Genomic DNA, 20854 nt, shown 5'->3' with positions numbered 1-20854 from the left:
TCATTTACTATTTACAACCTTTAATTTTTCTTATTATATCTTACTTTTTTACATTTTATACCCCTGTTATTTTAAACTTGTTTTTTCTTTTTTTCCTTTTTGTAATTATAGTGTTTCTATCTTTTTTAGCCCTGACGAAGCCCTGCAACGTGGGGCGAAACGTTGGCTCAATAAAATAGTATAATTATCTACTATTTGAGTTTTTTTGACTGCACCCGGACCATATTCCATTCATTAATTACTTATTGTATCATATATTTCAATTTTCTTTCATATTGATCAATATGTAAACAATAAAATTGTTTTTCAGTTTTTTAGACACTACTTACATATTTTATCTTATACATGTCTTCTTACCTATATAATATTATATTTCATCTTTCATTGTTATCAATCTGCTACTGTCTAATTCCATGCTTATTAATCAACTATTTTTTATTTTCAATTCATTGTTATGTATATTTTCAAATTAGTTAGTTTATTATTTCTTTTTAATTTTATGTTTCTCTGAATGATGGTTATTATCTCTTTTTGTTTTATAGCCCTGATGAAGACCTGAAACTCAGGCCGCAACGTTAGCATAAATAAATAATTTTTTGTTTATTTGTGTTTTTTTGCTGACCGCACCTCTCTGCACATCTTCTCCACTTGAAAAAAACTTTGTTCTCCACTAGCAAGTCACTGGCGAAATCCAAACATTAGAAAAGTTAATTGAGGGTCAAGGTCCACAATGTCAGTCATACCTAACAAATATGGTTTTAGTTGAGGTTTTAAGTCAACCACCTTATTTTCTTGAACTGACACTCTCAATTTACCATATTTTCTGGAATTTAAAAATCTATAAAATAAAATAGAGAAAAAACAACGTAATAGTCTGAAGACAGTAAAAATGATAGAGATCTGCAATATTCTTAAAGTATTGACTGGTTCTTAAACTTTATGATCCACAGTCATACCCAAGAAGAGAGGAGTAGGCTTATGTGAGCCTTAGTGTTACATCACATCATATAATGTGGTAAACAATTTAATTCTCCAACGTACTCTTTTGCAGGTAAGCGATTCAGGTAATAACAATATAATAAAATTTTTAATAAGTCAAAAGGGACAAATACATAGCCCTATCTAACATCTAAGGATAACTGTCTATCTATTAAAAAAACATTCCACACCTTTAATCACACCATCTCTGCAGAAACAGCTCGAAATGACACTGTTCCCTCATTTTATACCGGTTGTGTCTAGCATACCATAAGTCACTTTGATTTTTTCTTAGGCCCTGTTCTTCATAAAAGAACTTGCAGGTATAGAGGTGGGAGGTTTAAAAGTATTTCCATTCCTGCTGTTGGAGTAATACTCATAAGGAAGGCTAACCAAAATTACAAAATTAAAGATCTAATTTTTTTTTTAATAAACCAATATAAAATTATTTTTTTCTTTTTTTAATAATTCAAACAGTTTTCCACAGTGGGTAATTTTATATTTTATCTAAGCACATTAAAATAACATTCTTTTAGGATCGATTCAAAGTATTGTACAAACAGTTAGTATTTGCTTGAAAAATAAAATATGAAGAATTTTATTAAATTAGTATATATTTACCGTATATTGGAATTCAACTGGTAAGAAGTTTCTTGTGTTCACATAATTTGGATCTGGGTTCCTTTTGAAGAACATGATAGGTATCCTTATGTCTGCCTGAAGATCTTTATAGTCAAAATTAGTAGTTTTCTGCAGAAGGAGGACCATAGCCAAATCACAGAGTGTCCACATTCGCTGAAGAAGAACATAACAAAAAAAAACTTTAAATTATTGGAAAACAAATACTAAGCCATTGATGGGCACACCATCTGTGGTATAAAAATAATCTTTACATAATGGGAGAGAATGAGATGCTTTAATTGATACCAGATAGAACTTTAATTGAGAGGAAGAATTTTGCACCTAGGAAATGTATCTTTTTGGAGAAAATATTGTTTTTAATTGAATGAACTGAGCGGAAATAGACTATCATGATCCAATTAAAACAATAATAATAATGACGATATAAACCATAACAGAACATAAGTTCAACAGCATAGTAGGCAAGTACCTCCTTTCCATTTTATTATTTGAAAAATTTCTTTCTCTCTCAATGCAAAATAAAGATAGACCAAAACAGCGATTATGGCCTTTACAGGGTCTTCAAAATTATGGAAGGGTCAGTATCCACTTAACAGATGGGATGTTCTTCCAGATGCATGAAGATTAAGGATATGAGTAATGAAATTTTGTTTAACACTGAACTTACAAATTTTATTTTCATAGAACAAAAATTACAATGCTTTTACACAAATTTTAAAGATTTGATTTAGATTCAAAATGTAAATTTAAAATTGATTCATAATATTTTTGCAAAATATAATTTTGCTAAAAATATATCAAGAATCCATCATTGTGATGTATTTCAGTAAAAAAAAAAAAAAAAAAAAAAGGTAGGAAACTTTGTTCATAAATTAAGTTTAAATTGAAAGAAAAGATAATGGAGTACATACATGATTGATTTCTTCATCATCAGGACTGACAGCATCTCTACAATTCTTAGCACGCTCAATCATTTCCTTGTAAAAGCCGAAACAGTAAAAGTCATTTTTAGATAAAAGAGGTTCCATTACATGCCATAAACATGCTCTCATAGCAGCTAACTGCACTGGGTCCCTAGCACAAGTAAACTGAGGACAATGTGTCAGCACTGGAATGGAGAACAATAACATATAATCTGGTAAGATTCTAGGCAATTCTTCCATTGCTTTTTCCACTGAGCCTGAAATAAGAAAGAGAATCATAAAATGTTACATCAGTTTTCAATTTATAAAACTAGAGATTAGAAGTAGTTTATATCGGGGCCTGCTTGTGCCTTACTTCAGATACCCTGATTGTATGTTTAAACGTTATTCAAAATCCAGGTACCCCAATTGTATGTTTAAATGCTATTCAAAATTAGTGTGGAATGGGGGTTTAAATTATGAGACATTTTTTAGCTTATTAGAGAAAATATCTATATTTTTGTATTATCAAGAATTATTCCTGGATGGGGCAATCAATTAGTTAGCGTGTTATTAAATATAGTCCATTATGTTTTACATGAACTGCGATACAGGGGGGAGGGATCTCGTTCATTAACAAATTCTGATGGCTTGACTCATTTCATCTGAGTGACCTCTTAGTCGCTTTGCTTGTCCTGGTAGACTGGTAGGCGAAATGGTGGATACCATGTGAATTCTCTTCGTGAAGCGTCTTTTCAGTCTTTCAGTTTACATGGCTAAGAGGGCCATCACAATATGAGACCCCAACTTAATATAAAATCAAAAAAGAACCGAAAAATTTGGATTATGTAAATCCGACAACAGTGCTGAGAACTATTTCAATTAGTCAAAACTCGATTAGCTGAAGCTGAAGAGAGGCCAAATGCCAATTTTAATTCAAGTTATCCAATCAGCGAGATATCAAATTTTTTTATTGAAAATCTGTTTTCAGTTATAAATTATAGAATCAAAAATTGTAAACAGATTTGACACAATTTAAAAGTATAAGAATCTTACAAGGTAAATGATGACTGTTAGACTTTATATTGTTGTTAAAAGAGGGAATAAGTGAATTGATCAGTTAATATTAAAGAAACATATGATGCCTACATTACCTACCAATAAATGAGATTAGTATAAACTTCTAATTACAGTGTCTACCAACCCTTTAAATTCGACTTTGAGTCTAAGGGTTTGTCCTATCATAATATTTATTTCGAGTGATATTCACATATTAAAGTAAATAAGTTCAATTTTTATCCATAAATGCATCATTAAGGAACAAGGTTGATTTTGAAGTATTGAGTTTTTAGACTTAACAAGTTTTGAATGCATCTTCTTTAAATGTCATTTGTGGAATTTTACTAATAATATAAAGACATTTAATGTACACACACACACACACACACACACACACACAAACACACACACACACACACACACATATATATCCAAGTAAAGGAATGAGAATGAGAGTGAAAAGTAAAAGCACTCACTCAAGGAATGTCAATTTGGTAGAGATGGATGGATAAGTAATTTGCAGACCTGACTTATAACAATTCATTATTATAATCTGCTCCTCAAAACAAAGTACATTACAATTGATACAGGTCATGAAACCAAACATTTCTTCAATAGAGAACTATTTACAAAATAAATCGGTTATAATCCAATTAGTAGGCTTAAAATTGCTTTAGTACCATAGTTAGTTGTAAATGTTTCATCTCCAGTCAAAGTATTCTTTCATTATTCATCAAAAACAAACACATCACCCCGAAAATTCAAATCAAATATTTCATAATTATATATGACTATTCATAACAAATGGGTGGAAGTTATAATAGGAAAAAATTGGTAAGCTACTTATTGCAGCTGTTATTCTCTAAGAATTTCAGACAAAAAGACTGACATAACCATTTATTCTTTAAGAATTTTAGAGAAAAAGATTTTGATAGAAATTTAAGACAGGTGTAATTCCTTCCTGGATTGAAAGTTTCCTTCTACATTTTAAAAAAGCAAAATTCTGATACACAGCTTTATACACTATTATTGTAATTTGTGAAATTATTATTCACTTTGATTTACTATTAGTAATTACTACTGTAGTAATTATAGGACTTTTAAATGTTTTTTGAGCTTGCACTAACATAACATTGTGCTCCACTCTCAAACATTACAATTTACTTCCAAAACCCACACTTAAATCATTGCTACAAAATCAAAACAATATGGTTGATGATTGAAATGTCCAACTCACTATAAAATATCAGCAATTGGTAAATACTGTTTAATAATTAAGTTATAACAACGATATGTTAGCTAACATGACTAAATGAATACAAAATTTATGACAAAAATTTTCTTTGTAGAAATGTAGACAATGATTTTCATGGCATAATTACATTTGTGGATTTGAAATTGAATTTTTTTCAAAGTGATAAAACCTTAAACTCATAAACCATTCCCCTTTTACTGTTCAAAGATATTCAAGTAATACCAAACAAGAATAATTAACCATATGTGAGCAACTTCAGAATTTACAAATTGAGAACCTTAAAAATCTCAGTTTGTCTACAAAAATATAATGCCGTCCATATAAGCGACAGAATATACTCTTGATTAAATTATGTAACTATATTCTATTATATTAACTGTGTCTTCCTTTAGTTGTTATTATATTATAGTAATAAAATATGCATATTATTATATATTGTATAAAATGTTTTTGAGCCTGAATGTATTGAAATTCTTTTTACTGCTAACCTTTTTTAAGCGTGTTAACAAGTATAAATAAAAGTAAACACACAACAGTGATTTGCAACATTTTGCACGTATGAGCCATTCGATAGTAAAACATGGTAATTGTAAAAATTAAAGCTTTTACAAAATTAAGTTGTTTGTTAATTACAATGTTTTAATAGTTGGAATATCGTCAGGGTGGTAGTCAATAATGGTACAAAAGAGAAAAAAAAACTATTTAATGGGTATCTTTTACTATTTTGAACCTTCACTAATCGCCACCCACACTAACATCCTACAATCTACAATGGTCAACTATTAATCTTCAACAATTTTTTACTTTGAACCAACAGTCACTTACCAAAGATTATTCTGTGTCTTACTGTCACTTACTTGATTTCAATATTATTCTCTTAAGAATTACACAATTCATGAAATCAACCTTAAATATAGTGGTTATTCCAAATATTTCAGTTAAGATGTTTTATGTTTGACCAAATACATGTATCTATGTGTTCTATTCCTAAATCATAATACTTGTACACACGTAATGCACATACTAATGAATTGCTACAATTAACAAAGGGGCATGTATTATAATATAAAATTCATTCATATTATTGAACACTGTTAGAAGATAAAAAAAAAAAAAAAAAAAAAAAAAAAAAAAAAAAAAAAAAAAAAAAAAAAAAAATGCAAACCATTGTATGATATAAACTATATTAAAATATGTGTAATTGGCCCCATTATTAGAACTAGTATTCTATATAATATTTCTCTTGCAGACATTAATTGTAACTAGCAGACCCAGCAATGCTTTGCAATTGCTAGATTTAGGAATGTAGATAGATTAATTGTATACAATTGAAAGTTTGACATAAATTAATATATTTAGTTATTAATTAATTGGATTAATGATTTAATTAATTGATCGTTATATCTATTAGGTTTATAGCAGTAAATAACATTATATAATAAAAATATACAATAAAAAAAATAGAAGTAACTTAACCAACACAACTAAACCAATCTACACGAAACTTGTAAATGGTTTAGGGTTCTATAAACTGTACCAAAGGGTACAAACCGGATCTAATTAAACAAATTAGAACTGGAGGTATAAAATAAAACATCTGAAAAGTTTTTCTTTATTTGAAACCAATATTTTGCTCCGTATATAATTAAGGCATTAAGTCTAAATGACATTAATGCAAGTTAAAACAGCAGACATTCAGCTTTCCAATGGTTGTATTCATGTTGGAATACATTGGAATTGGATAAAATAGAATTGGATAAAATGTAGAGGCGTTATGAACGATTAGATGAACAATGGTCAGCAAAAGAAAAAAAAATCCTCCAGATGAATCAAGAGGAAATTTTTTTATTTCTTTGAAAAATGGTAGTTAAAGGTTTCAGACGACGTTATAAACAAAAATGATTTCCTTTTTCATAAAACAATTTTTTTACCTACTTTACTGAAATCCTCATTAGGTTTTTTAAATTTTTAGTGAATAAAAAATCATTAAATAGAATCAGTAATATTTATTTCTTATTCTACAGAATTATTAATTATTTTCATTATTAGTAAGAGGTTCTAAACTTACATAGATTTGATACTGACAGTGACTTGGCATAATCCCTTCTCTTAGAAACACCAGTCCACATTTGCTGCCTTACCATTGTCCTCAGTTTCCGGTTTTCTTCAAAGGCAGTCAAGCAATAAAATCCCATGAAATCCAAGGGAAGACCTTTATGGGGTAAACCACGACTTAAACCTTTATGTAATTTGTTTAAAAACCTTTCTCTGACTTCTGGGGCTTCATCCTACAATCAAAAAGAATCAATAAAAATAAGTAAAATAAAAATAAAACAAAAGAGCTATACTAACTTATAAAACAATAAATGAAAGGATGTGCTTTATTAGAATCAATCTAAACTTTTTCAATGTGTTTCTGATGATTGGAAATGTATCGACAAGAAAAAATGGATGAAGAGAAGCAGAAATTTTAAACTTTGCCAGAAAGGATCTAAAATGAAATTCTTAAATATGATGTTAAAACTGTTCTGGAAGATTTCACATGAAAAAGAAAAAGGAAAGAAGAAATCCAGGAGAGATCAGTGAGAAAATATAATTTTCAAAATACAAATAATTACAACTGGTATACTGATTATTTAGGTACTGCCATAAGAAACAATGGATGAATAGACTGAAAGATACTGAACCATAAAAGAAAAGAAAATGGTGTGTTCTTCTTTTGAAACTAATAGCAAGCAAGAAATAAGCTAAGACACAAAGTTATGTCTATTGAAGTCTGTATTCTTGCCTAAGTCAGAGAGTTGGAAAATTCTTTAAGAAACAGGTATGCCAACTAATAGCAGCGGAAACGAGATTCTTAATAAAAGTGTGGGAAAAATCAGAAGGGGCTGTGTAAGAAATAACACCATCCAAGGCACATTAGGAGTAAGATCTGTTATCAAGTCCTCAAAAAACACCTGAAATGGTATGACGATGTTTACAGAATGGGAGATGATTGCCCTGTTGGAAAGATAAGAAATACCTGTTGTACTAGATAGATGGACTCACAAAGGAACACAGTTGCTCATTGGACCAGCTCCACAGAGTAGTTCTATACAGAGATACAAACACAGATAGATCAATAGAACTGAAGAAATATTTAAAGAAAAAAAAGTTATATAAACCATAATGAAGTAATCCATTTAACTTGGATCTATAACAAAGATATAGGGTATAAGTACCAAAGGCATTGGATTTGCCTAACATTGAGAGGGTATGAAACCAAAACCATATAGTAATGTTTATTAGAAATACCGCTACTGCAAGATATCATAGGGCTAGGAACTACTAGTGTTTGTACATCAGGAAAACAATGGAATTGGTTAATTCCTATAAACTTGTAGCTATGGACATCTTAATTGTTAACTCTGAAGTAGCAGTGTTACTACTTGATTTAAATATATGTTTATATTTGGGAGAGTTTGAACTTTTACTTTGTAAAGAAGGAATTAGATTATGTATCTACATTATAAACATGAAAAACCTGAGTTTCTGAATGGTGTACACCATTGTTGTTTTTTGAACTATTGTATCAATTTTCACATAAATAAATGTCCTACATGTATTAAGAATATTATAATATTATATAATGGTAACAAGCGAAGGTAACATCAAAAGTCTTGAAAAGTAGGGAGTGAGCTCAAATCAGGAACTAAAAAAAAAAAATGAAACTTCTTCTTTTCAAGAAATAGGTTTAAATATATGATGCTTAATCAAAAAATAGTTTGAGAACTTAACTATATCATAAACCTTTTATATTCAAAAGTACATAATACCTGTTTAATGAAGCTCAGTCCCCATCGTTGAAAAAATTAAGACAAAAAGATTTTTTTATATTTTTTCAAAAAATATCTCAAAAGGGTCAAAACCTTAAAAACCTATTTACATTCTATATAAAATCCCCGTTTTTATTATTTTGTATTCTTCTTCAGGAATATTTGGTGAAGGTAATATCAAAAGTCCTGATGAATAGGAACTGAGCTTGGGCCAAGAACTTGACATTATTTTCTAATTTGACGATATTTGGTTAAGAGCATTGAGTTTTACTGTTGCTACTATAACTGTTAACGCCATATTTTATAATCACTTAGTAAATAATTTGAAAATAGTACTTAGTTAACAATAGTGTTCAATTTTGTTACATTTATTTTTATTTATATTATTTTAATTGGAATTAAGTTATTTGAGAAGAAAAATATATATTTATATTTGTGTGTTATAATCAAGTAATAGACAGTTGCTAAGACGTCGCCTAGCAACAGGCCGACCATCTTCGTTTTTAAATCAGTTCGGGCTAGTTAGTGGCCATGACAGTTTGAAACAAGCCCTGTCTGCATTTATTTGGTGTTAATTATTGAACATTATTGAGTGTGTTAACCGACATTACGGTCCAAAACCAGACCTTTTCTGTGTTTCGACTTGAAAATGAGTTCCAGCTATTTAGTGGCCATTTTGAGATTAATGCATTATGACTGTTAATTGTGATTAATATAATTTGATGACCTCATTAATGTATGATGTACCTGATTAATATAATTGTACACCTCAGCAAAATTTCTATTTTTCAAGAATCCACTATATTAATATTTAGGTACTTTGAAAAAGAAGTTAAAAACTTAATTTTTTTTTTTTTTATATTCCTCTGGTAATTCACATGTAAGGAGAGAATAATATATATAATAGATCTATAGTAGATAATATACTAGGATCTATATATAAAATAGATAAATGCATATCTGCTGATGCTAAAGATCAAATTCAGACTGTAGTAGAAGAAAATTTGCGAAACAGTGCCAACTATTGGTACATTTATCCTAAAACACTTTACCAAACAATTTCAATAAAATTATATTACATTGACAAGTCCCGAAAGAGTGTAAAACTGATCAGCAAAATACTGGTCTCCAACTCCTTTCTGCTCACAGATTCTTAACATAGCACACCCAGCAGCAAGTCGAAGCCAAGCCATCTCCGCTTTACTGTAATAAATACACATGTTTAAAGTTATAAAATTTTAATTATAACATAAATTTAACTACAATATTCATAAAAACAAGGTATGGAAATCCATAGTACCTATCTTTAACCGACCATTAGCATATGTAATATGTTTAAATTTTTGGAGTATAAACTGAAACCTCAACCTAAAAAGCTATTTGCATTACCTTAATTTTCAAGTTATGTTACCATTCCAGTATAATTTTGTATATTACTTAAGTGGATAGGTCGGAGGAGAAGGAGGTCCAACATAAACAGATTAATTATTCCCTAACTTTCCTTGATCTAAATGTCATAAAAAAACAGAATAACACTATCACATTATAACTTTATAATATAAAACTTCAGTGATGTGTACTTTCCATAATTTTTTTTTATTTATAGTAAATGAACTTCAATAATTCCTTCTTTTTTTTTTAAATAGAACATCAATGTTTCGGAATCCTCCTCTGTCCTCAGGGTTTATTCTCTACAATTTTAACAATGCAACAATAAATAATATACATAATTAAACACTTTTTTTGTCTTAGTTACAAAATTCATGTATATGTACTAGATATCTGATACTGTAAATAAAAAACTCTGAAAAACATAATTTAACCATGCTTATTTCGAAATTTTAAATTTATTAAAACATCAATGGTTCATCACACTTCCCCCTCCCCATTTCATATTTTTGACAACTCCTTATTTTTATGCTTACTTATGAAATACATATAATATACATTATACTTGTAATATATACATAAACAAACATATATTATGAAATATTAAGTAAGAAATACTGTAATTGAAATGGGAGGAAATCAACAGTTACAATCCAATTAAAGGAGTAATAGTGAGATATGCTATAATCTACAATAGATGTTCAATGGAGTAGTACAACTCTTTTCATTTTTATTTTCTGATTATTTCTTTAGAATATTAGAAAGGGAAAAAAAAATTCTCTTTCTTTCTCCCCCTCCCTCCCACCCTAATGCACAACAAAGTCAAACCAAAATAGCGATTTAGGCAATTACATTAGCCTTAAAATCTTGAAAAATTCAGTACTTGCCTATAAGATGGGATGTTTCTTCAGATGGTGTAGTATAAATAGTCATGTTCCCACTAATGGAATAATTGAAGTAATATCAAAGAAACAGTTAAAACAGATATATGAAGTAGTTAGGTTGAACCAAAGGATATAATATCTAGTAAGCAAGATATTTACAACAGTTTTATAGCCTCAGGAACTACATGGTACAACCTTCCAACCTTTTCAAACAGATTTTCATAAATACTAAAGTATTAATTAAGAATATGTTAGTGTTACCTATGTTGCAGGTAACTATTTGAACACTAATGAATCCAACCAATACTTTAAATATTGATTATATTCTAACAATGTTAAATTGGAAATAACTTAAATTTGTATTTGAACTTAACAAACTGGATATATCACTTTTGGGTATTAATGATAACATATATCACTATGCTCTACTGCATTTAAATGTGGAAGATTGTTGTATTTGACAATAAAAATTGTTTATTTCTCTCAAAAATAAAAACGCATCTCTAAATTTATCACATTCTGACACACCTGTTCCGCGCTAGTAGCATTTACACCATTTTTCTGTTATCTCCTCTTAAAATAAAACAGTATTTTATATTTATCTTTTACTAAAATTGATTAAATGTATCTAACCTAAGTTTTCCTGTCTGAAGTAAGTCTCCTTTCTTGGCAATAAATGCTGTGAGCATTCGAAATGTTTTCTGTGCAGCTAATTTGTCATCTTTCAAACCAACTAACCATCTAGCCATTGCCTTCAGACCTTCTACCTATATTAGAAATTTTATTTATTATATATATGTGTGTGTGTGTGTGTGTGTGTGTGTATATATATATATATATATATATATATATATATATATATATAAGATCAGATAGTTAAACAGTATTTATAACAGTATTATTACCAGATGATTTATTTATGAAATTGATTTACATATAAAATATACAATTTACAGAGTTTCTATAAACATCTTACCTTGCATCTAGTTTCAAAAGGCAGCTTATCTTCTGAACACCAAGATTCATCAAGAGGGAGTGGGGATTCTATCTTTGTATTCTTTACTAGAAGTTCCTTCACAATCTGGGAGAAAAAATAAAATAAAAAGAACTGTTAGTCAGGCAATATTATTCTTTTTATGTTCCATCAATTTAATTTATAGAACAGAAAAAACTTTGTTCTTGGACATAATCCCACTAAAGAAATACTAGAAGGTAGCATAACATTTAAATCTGACCAATGCCATGCTAGTGTTACATTTAATAGACAAAGGAAGAATTATAAGCAAATGAAGATTACTAAGAAATAAATAAAATTTTGTAGTATACACACACTTTTTTTTATCTTGACTGTTAGTGATACAAATTTTTGAAGATCTTAAGGTTCGATCAATAACAAACTACAGTTTATTTATCAGTTTTTTGCCATTTTTTTTTGGCAATCAGCTGAATTATAATTTTTTATTTATCTTATTTTATCATTTCCAAATCCTGTAAATTGATTCAAAAATTTGTTATTTGAAGATTGTTATCGTTCCTTTGTCATAATTTAAAATCATATATTTTAAAATAATATTTTGGATCGTTACCAGTTAGTCAGTATATCCCTTTTATTTTGAAGTGTATACTTACTGCTTTTGGATTCTGAGGTACACAGTCTAATTCACTGTTTTTATCAACTATAATATTATTTTTTCCCAAATCAAATACCTGTGTAAAAAATTTGTTTAATTTTACTAATGTAAAAAGCTAATGGAGTTTTATTCAAGCCTATCTCTCTTTTTAGAATCTGCTCAGCACTGTTTTGAAGTGTTATTTTGACTTTTTCATGTGTCCCTAATGTTCAAAATTCTTACAGGTTAGTTAATAAATGTCATAATTTGATCAATTGTATGAGTTACCAGGTAATCACACACAAATTTTGTATTTTATGTTCTAACCTTTCTAGAAACAATGTTCTTAATATGAACAGGAAACCGTTGAGGAAGGTTCTGAGCTATGTGGCCAAAAGCTACAATTGCCGTAAGATAGTTGGTCGATTCTGGATTTAAATTATTTCGAACTTTCTGGAAAAAAAAAAAAAATGATTAACCATCAAAAATATATTAAAGTACTTGCAGTTTTATTTTAAAATTATATAAATAAAGAATTAATAATACAGATGGTATTTGCAAAATTATACTTAGGATTGGGTAGGCCTGTGGTTCCCAACATTTTTTTGGCAGCGGAACCCTTTTGGTACCAGTAGGAAAATGGCTGAGCTAATTAGGTAGAAGTAAGTAAATGGCGGAACCCCCATATTATCATTTGATACAAATAGAGTAAGAAATACTGTTACAGAAAAAAACTAAGAAAGGCTAATACCTATCCGAACCCTTTGCAAAATTTGATATGATAAGATTCAAAACAGTTGTATTGACGTGGAATCATTCATTCCTAAATTATTTCGTGGACCCCTGGAAGAGCCTTGCAGAACCCTAGTGCTCCATAGAACCTCAGTTGGGAACCACTAGGTTGGGCAGTAGACGATAAAAATTTGTATTACACTAATGATAAAAAGGAATTGGAATTGGCACAATATTTAATCAGGAGCTTTGTGAGGCACTATATTTGCAAAACGGTGCTTTGTAACCAACCCTGTATTTCACAACATATAAAATTTCTATACTAATCAAAATAAAAATAAAAATTTACACAACTATTCTGTTTTTCTCTCCTGTTGCCATTTCAGGTATTGATTAGGGTTAGGTACAAATAGCTGTCTTATATATGAAAGGACCTTATAATTTGAATTAAGCTCCCATATTTATTGTCGATAAGAATGTCCACAAGTTCATGTTTCACTTTGTTATAGACATCCTAGTGGTGACTAGTTCTTAGGGACCTGTCAGCCTTATATATACTACTTCATCGAGACTCTAGGAACCTAAATACTAATTTGGAACTGAAATCTCTTAATAATATATTGTTTAGCACAATTTTTTAATCGGGCAGAAGATGTATCTTAACTAAAGAAATCATTCTTCATTTCGTCTTAGGTTTTAGAAGCAAATGCACATGGGTAATAAAGATATTAAAACAACATCTGTTTTGTTTACCATGAAAGAGTAGACTATCAGCATTATCTAGCAGCCCTTGAAGCAGTTTACTAGTCAAACAACCTCTGTCAGTGGCTGGAGAAAACAGAAAATATCAAGCAGCACACTGTTGTGTCTATTACAAAATTATTTTGTTCCTAATAAATGAGTAGACCAAAAAGTGATTTCCTGACAAATGAGGAGAATCAGAAATAAGGAGAGAAAAGAAGAACCAGCACCATTTAGAAAAATTAATGCCTAGCATTCAGGTGTAGAAATTGAAACCCAATCAATGTCCCTTTATGCACAGCAAACTGATCCTTTTAACAAATGGAAGACCAAGAACTGTATGGTATATCTTTTAATCTCATTCAAAACATTTGGGGGAACTCATTCTGTCGGATTTACATAATCTGAATTCTGTGGCTCTTTTTTGATTTTTTATAAAATCAGGGTCAGGGGTATAATTTTTTTAAAACCACCTGTAACAGGGCGTACCAGAAGAGCCTGGCTTCCCCCTACCATCATGCCAGAGTTGAGGACATGCTGGCCAGCTTCTGAGATAGAGACATTTTTCCAGACATCTAAAGAGAAATACACGGTCTTCACCATTCTCGTCCACCTCTCAACCTGGACAGCTAGAAGACGTAACCGCGGCGGTGAAGAGGTCACACAGATAAGCCAATATCTTAATATATGAGACCACCCAATGCTCTGTCTTATTTCATATGATCAAAATAAATAATATTCAGCTAACATACTAACCCAGTTGGCCCCCTCACGGATTTTACTGGGTGTTATAAAATATAAGAGCACATTAAAAAGCAGAAAATCTCACAATTCAACCCCCCTTTTCCACACTAATTTAAATAGTATTTTCACCATAGATTCGGGATACCAGGAGAAAGGCACAAACAGGTCCTCATGTAAACACATTCCCAAGAGAGTTGTAATAGAGAATGAGGAGGAAAAACAAGGAATGCCCACACCACAGCCATTGAGATATCACAGGAATCCAGATACTTAGCAACATCAACTATTTATTAAGCAGTGGTTTTGAAGTAGAAATAACAGCGAACAACACAACTATAAAAAAGACAACCTTGAGGAAATGTTTTCCTACTGTGGGATCAAGATTAGAGGCTGAATAGGTCTTTCCTGGATATTGGGTCTCAAAGTTTCTAACCAGGCATGGAGGCTCCTGCACCAAGCTCTTTAGGTTTGAAAAGAATGTTAATCAATAAGGTATAGGCCTTGTGTACAATAATATCCGTAGGTCTACAACACAATTAACCTAATAGCTATTCCCAAAACTTTAAAAATGCAATAAGGATTGCAGAATAAAACAAATATAACAAAAGGTTAAAGCAGTAACATATGCTTAAAGCAAGGTTAGTAAGGCTGTTAAGAAATATTTTCTGTCATAAAAAAGTATTAAATATATTATAGTGGAAAACTATTTCAGATCTAGAACATATTACTAAAGAATGATGTATGCCATGCAATAAGGATGCACTTTTATGGGTAAAAAAATAAGAATAACTGTAAAACCCTAATGAACAAACTAGCATAAAAATATTAAAATAAAGTTTACTTACTTCAAGAATTTCACTAAATTGTAACTCTCCAGGTTTCCCAAAATTTATATACAAACATCTTATGGCATGCTTAGCCTGTTTTGGTGAACCCCTGTCAATAAAATCTTTGCATAATGATACTAATCCATACTGCTCCGCAACTTCAGGAAAATGTACAACTGAAATTTTAACAATAGAACATAAACATAGTTACAAAATTTATTTTAAAGTACAATGGCCAGAATAATAATATAGAAAAATTATCTCTTCTACTCACAGACAGGTTTATACTTTCCCAAAAATGTCAATACCGAAAGAACCATAGGATCTTCTGTTTTAACTAAAGTTACCAAATGAGATATAATATCAGCATGAAAGAAATGGGATGGAAATACATATGCCAGCATCTGGAAAAAATAAAAAAAGAGATCAAAACCCTGATCCTTGATTAAATGTTAAAAAAGAATAATCTTACATATTACTGTAGCATACTATATTATTCTTTAATTCAATACTCATTTTATAAAAGTTGTTTTGACAAAATAAAGAAAAAACTTTCTTCGAACATTTGAACAGTAAATTACTAAAATATAATCAAATAACTAAATGGACAATTAATATAAAGAGAACATTATTGACTTTCCAAATACCACCACACTAATTAAATTATTAGAGGAAAAACGATGAATATTTAGGACTATAAGAATTTATGCTGGTACCTTGCTATATTAGTTCTAGTACCAAAGCAAAAAAGAGCAAATAAATACAAAAGGTAATATGGTTCTGATTTCTTGATTTATTACATGCTCAATATCATAGAAATTATCTACTACACTAAAAACATTATGCCTAACATTTTTAGAGTAGAGTAAATTTGTGTCTTGATTTACATGTTTGTTACCTTTGTTTACCAGAGATAAAACAGCATTAAAAAAAAACAAAAAAACAACAACAATAAATCCCCATTTTGCGACTTTATTTTAGCAAATATTATGGGAAATGCTACTTCTCTTTTTATAATGATCTTGGCAACTCAGAACTTCTACCACTGAATGGCAGTTTCCATAACATTCACTAAACTAAAGTCACAAAGTGGTGATTTCTCGTTTTTAAAAAGAAATATTTCTTTCTTTTGTTTTTAAAAAATTACATCTTGGATACTATTTAACGTACAATGTTTAATGAGTACTCAAATTTCAGCAAATATACTTAACTTAAAAAAGGTATACTTAATCTTTTTGTGGGTTGATAGTTTCATGTTATGAATAATTAACTAACATTTCAGGGTTTTTCTTGAATATTTTTGAAGTCAATCTAAACCCTAATATATAAAAAAGATAGAACTGCTTTTAGTTTTAGGTATAGAAAGCACAACATTTCATGGACTATAAGTAGTACAACCTATTATAGGATTTTCTACTATTAGATCAGATTTTAATAATTTAAATTTATTCACTACGAGAAGAAGAGACATCTTTGTTTACTAGGAAATGCAAGAGACCTCACCAAATGAACAGATTACAAAACAACCAAACTGCCAAAAAAAAGTATATAAAGAGTAATTATATTAAGATATTTCACAGAAAATTACAAAAGTAAGATAGACTAAGCTATTTAGAAACTATACATAGTATAGTATCCTACTTCATTGACTTCCCAATGAATAACACTTAGTCAAAACAAAGAGATCTGAAGTGGTTTTCCCAGAACCTGAACATACTATTTGAAAGTTCTATTCATCTATGAAAGGTTAGAAAACTTTCATTTTCATTTTCACATAAAATTATATTGCCACTCTCAACTATATTTCTGTTACAACTGATTATTCTCTCATAAGGCTAACTAAAGAAAACCTTGTTTTCTTCATCATTATCCACCCAACAAACAAAATTGAGTTAAAAAAAGAATAATATTCAATCATTTAATGTTTTATAATTAATAAAACACTCAGAATGGTGCAAAAATATTTAAAGAACAAAGATGAGTTTCAGACCAACGAACAGTCACAGCAAATGTTACTTTTGAAATGTATACTTCAAAACAGTTTTTGTGTTTATCAAGGAATTTTTAGAAACATAATGTGGTCATTTTTCTAATATTGTTTATAATTATTTCAAATCAATTAAGAAATGTAAAATTGAAGGTAAACGTTAAACTTCAAAATCCAAAGAAAAATAAATGGTTAACACTAATTAATTTATATATAATTATAATATATATAAAACGATAATTTATTCAAGTTGAGTTTTAATATAAATTATATTTGTCTAATTAAGAGCAACACACAATACTGTAAATATTATTAAATCCATAAATGTAGTAAGTTTAAAATAAATGTTTCAAAGAATGTATAAACAAACCATAAGCATCTTTAAGCCCCTTTCACCAGCTGTATTGGGATGAAGACCAAGTTCTTCAATAAGATTGCCTCCATTTAAACAGTCTTCAACATATCGTATCAAAACCTGTGGATCAGATTACATATAAATTTAAAAATAAAATTCTTTATTTTATATATTTATTCTATTGCTAACCAAAGTTTTTTTACTTTATAACATTAAGCTTACGTAGAGTATATTAATATTACATGTTTCATCACCAACTTCAGAGCTTCCTAAATTTTAGTCTTTATGGATGACAATCAGTTAATTTATAGATTAGTTAAACGAGACGAATCATGGAGCTCAGATATGAGCTGAAAGTAAATTTAGTTTCTGACCATAACTTAATACAAAAAAAAAGTTAATATTAGATTGAAAAAAATATTTAATAATTAGAATCAAGTGAGACTTAACTCAAGTGAGACCCAGATCCAGTCCAAGTCCAGCCGTGACAGATAATTTTTTTATTTCAACCAAGGATTCCTTTTATAGATCCCTTTCACATTCCTTAGTCCTTCTACAAGCCCAAAATTTCTTACAAACTACAGCCGTATCGATCCAAACTTCTCTATTCCCCATAACAATAGTAGCGGGTTATTCCCCACCGAGAATTCCCACTTCCCAACCACAATTCAATTCTTTCCTTGATTCCCTCGGACAACACTTCCTTCTAGGTGCAGACCTCAACGCAAAAAATCAACAATGGGGAGCTAGAACCACCGATTCCCGTGGACGATTACTCCTGTCTGCTATCAATTCCCTTCGATGCAACATTCTTTGTCCCAATTCTCCTTCATACTCGCCAACCGATCCTAACTGTAACCCTGACCTCCTGGACTTCTTTATACACAAAGGCTTAGGCCCTGTAAACACTTCCCTTTCACGCCTCGATAACCTATCTTCAGACCATAGTCCACTAATCCTAACTATCTCCATATCCCCAATTCCTGTACTACCTCCACCCTCATTCATAAGGGGCCTAGTAAACTGGAATTCCTTCCGCCGAATCTTAACAGACCGAATCGATCTTAGAGTTTCCCTAAAAACCCCTGAAAACCTAGATGACGCAGTCCATTCCTTCACAAACCTTATCCAACAACAAGCTGTCTGGTCTGCCTCCTCACCCTATAATGTCCCCAGTAAATGCAAGACAAATCCTCTACCACAACATCTCAAAGACCTCATTCAAACCAAGTGCCAGTACAGAACATTATGGCAACGCACTAAACATCCTTCGTATCATCACACATATAACCAGCTCGTTGCGAGAGAATTGTCCAACCATCAATCCGAGTCCTTCAATTCCTACCTCTCTTCCCTTTCTACTCATGACAATTCCCTCTGGGACATGACCAAAAGAATCCTAAAATCCAAACATATTTCCCACCCCCTTCGACGAAATGATAGCACATGGGCAGCATCCGACAAAGATAAAGCCGAAGAACTAGCCATTCACCTTTCTCATACATTTACTCCTCATCCTGAACTTCATACTGACCTAACCCAAACAATTGAAGAATACCTATCGTCACCAATCCCACTCTCCTTACCTCCTAGAGCAGTCACCCCTTCTGAGGTCAAATATCAACTAAGGATGCTAACTCCACGTAAATCTCCAGTGTATGATCTTCTGACTCCTCAAATCCTTCGCCAACTTCCTCCCAAAGCTATAATATTCCTTACATATCTCTATAAATGTATCCTAAGAATAACTTATTTCCCTATCCTTTGGAAACATTCCATTACAATTCTCTTTCCAAAACCAGGAAAACCTCCTAATAATCCTGCTTCCTATAGATTAGTCAGCCTACTTCCAATCCTCTCAAAACTTTTTGAAAAAGTCCTCCTTAAACGTATCCTATCCATCGTTGAATCACAGAGTTTTCCCGCACATCAATTTGGATTCCGCCCTAGACACTCCACAGTTCAACAAGGCCTCAGAGTCGTTGACTATATCTCTTCAGCTCTTGAAAAGAAACAATACTGCTTGGGTGCCTTTCTGGACATAGCGCAAGCTTTTGACCAGGTATGGCATTCCGGATTGCTTTTCAAGCTCAAATCCATATTACCCCAAACCTTATACCTTACCCTCCGCTCCTACCTCTCAGATCGTTCCTTTCGAGTTCGCAGTGGTTCTGAGAACTCAAATATCTACCCCATCGAGGCAGGAGCTCCCCAAGGCAGTGTCCTGGGTCCTGTCCTCTACATCCTCTTCACTGCTGACATTCCCATCACTCCAGACACGTTCCTGGCAACATTTGCCAATGATACAGTTATCCTATCCTCCTATCCCGATGCTGTAACAGCCTCATCTAATCTCTAAACACACCTCACCCGGATTGAGCAATGGTGCAACCAATGGCGGATAAAAGTCAATGAATCGAAATGCACCCATGTGACTTTAACTCTCCACCGAACCTTCTGTCCACCTGTTACTCTTAATAATATACCTCTTCCCAGATCCGACACAGTGCGATACCTCGGATTCATTTTGGACAAAAGACTCACCTTGAACCAACATACTAGACTCAAAAGACAAGAATTCAACAGACGATTCAGCCAACTATAGCCAAGAGACTTATTAAAATAAAAATGGACAATTGGAGCTCTGGCAATGTCAGATGGAAGTTGAGTGTTTGCGGCTTTAACGCACATGCTCAGCCTCCACTGGCTCATTACCAGTGATGCGCTGGGATCTTTTAAGCTCTGCTCTACACCTCACACGTGGGGGATAGAGTGGGCTCAGGGATCCTCAGGTCGATTGTGTAAATATTGTATATATTATTTTATCATTGTTATTTTATTTATTTGTTTTTCATACAGATAGTTTGATTATGTTCATTTTGTCTATTCTTTTATTTGTATATATTTTAAGTGTTTTTTTTTTTAATTTATTTT

The 20854-nt window shown here is 30.9% G+C and overlaps 1 protein-coding gene across 2 annotated transcripts in view; it reads right to left on the bottom strand.

The window, feature by feature from the left end:
* Positions 1-20854, bottom strand: part of pds5 (cohesin associated factor B pds5) — an 86652-nt gene that overhangs the window by 18783 nt on the left and 47015 nt on the right. For both annotated transcript variants that reach the window (XM_014424380.3, XM_014424379.3), the window contains exons 14-23: positions 17936-18040; positions 15853-15982; positions 15597-15754; positions 12862-12987; positions 11901-12005; positions 11558-11691; positions 9731-9854; positions 6905-7124; positions 2532-2800; positions 1600-1773 (exon numbers count right to left, since the gene is read on the bottom strand). In XM_014424380.3, coding sequence (XP_014279866.1) covers positions 1600-1773; positions 2532-2800; positions 6905-7124; positions 9731-9854; positions 11558-11691; positions 11901-12005; positions 12862-12987; positions 15597-15754; positions 15853-15982; positions 17936-18040 — 1545 coding nt within the window. The remainder of the gene's footprint in view (positions 1-1599; positions 1774-2531; positions 2801-6904; positions 7125-9730; positions 9855-11557; positions 11692-11900; positions 12006-12861; positions 12988-15596; positions 15755-15852; positions 15983-17935; positions 18041-20854) is intronic.

Source organism: Halyomorpha halys, unplaced genomic scaffold (genome assembly GCF_000696795.3).
Source record: "Halyomorpha halys isolate HHAL.00 unplaced genomic scaffold, Hhal_1.1 Scaffold468.1, whole genome shotgun sequence".
NCBI lineage: Eukaryota > Metazoa > Arthropoda > Insecta > Hemiptera > Pentatomidae > Halyomorpha > Halyomorpha halys.
Note: the sequence above shows the minus strand (reverse complement) of the source record. Positions and strands in the feature narration are given on the sequence as shown.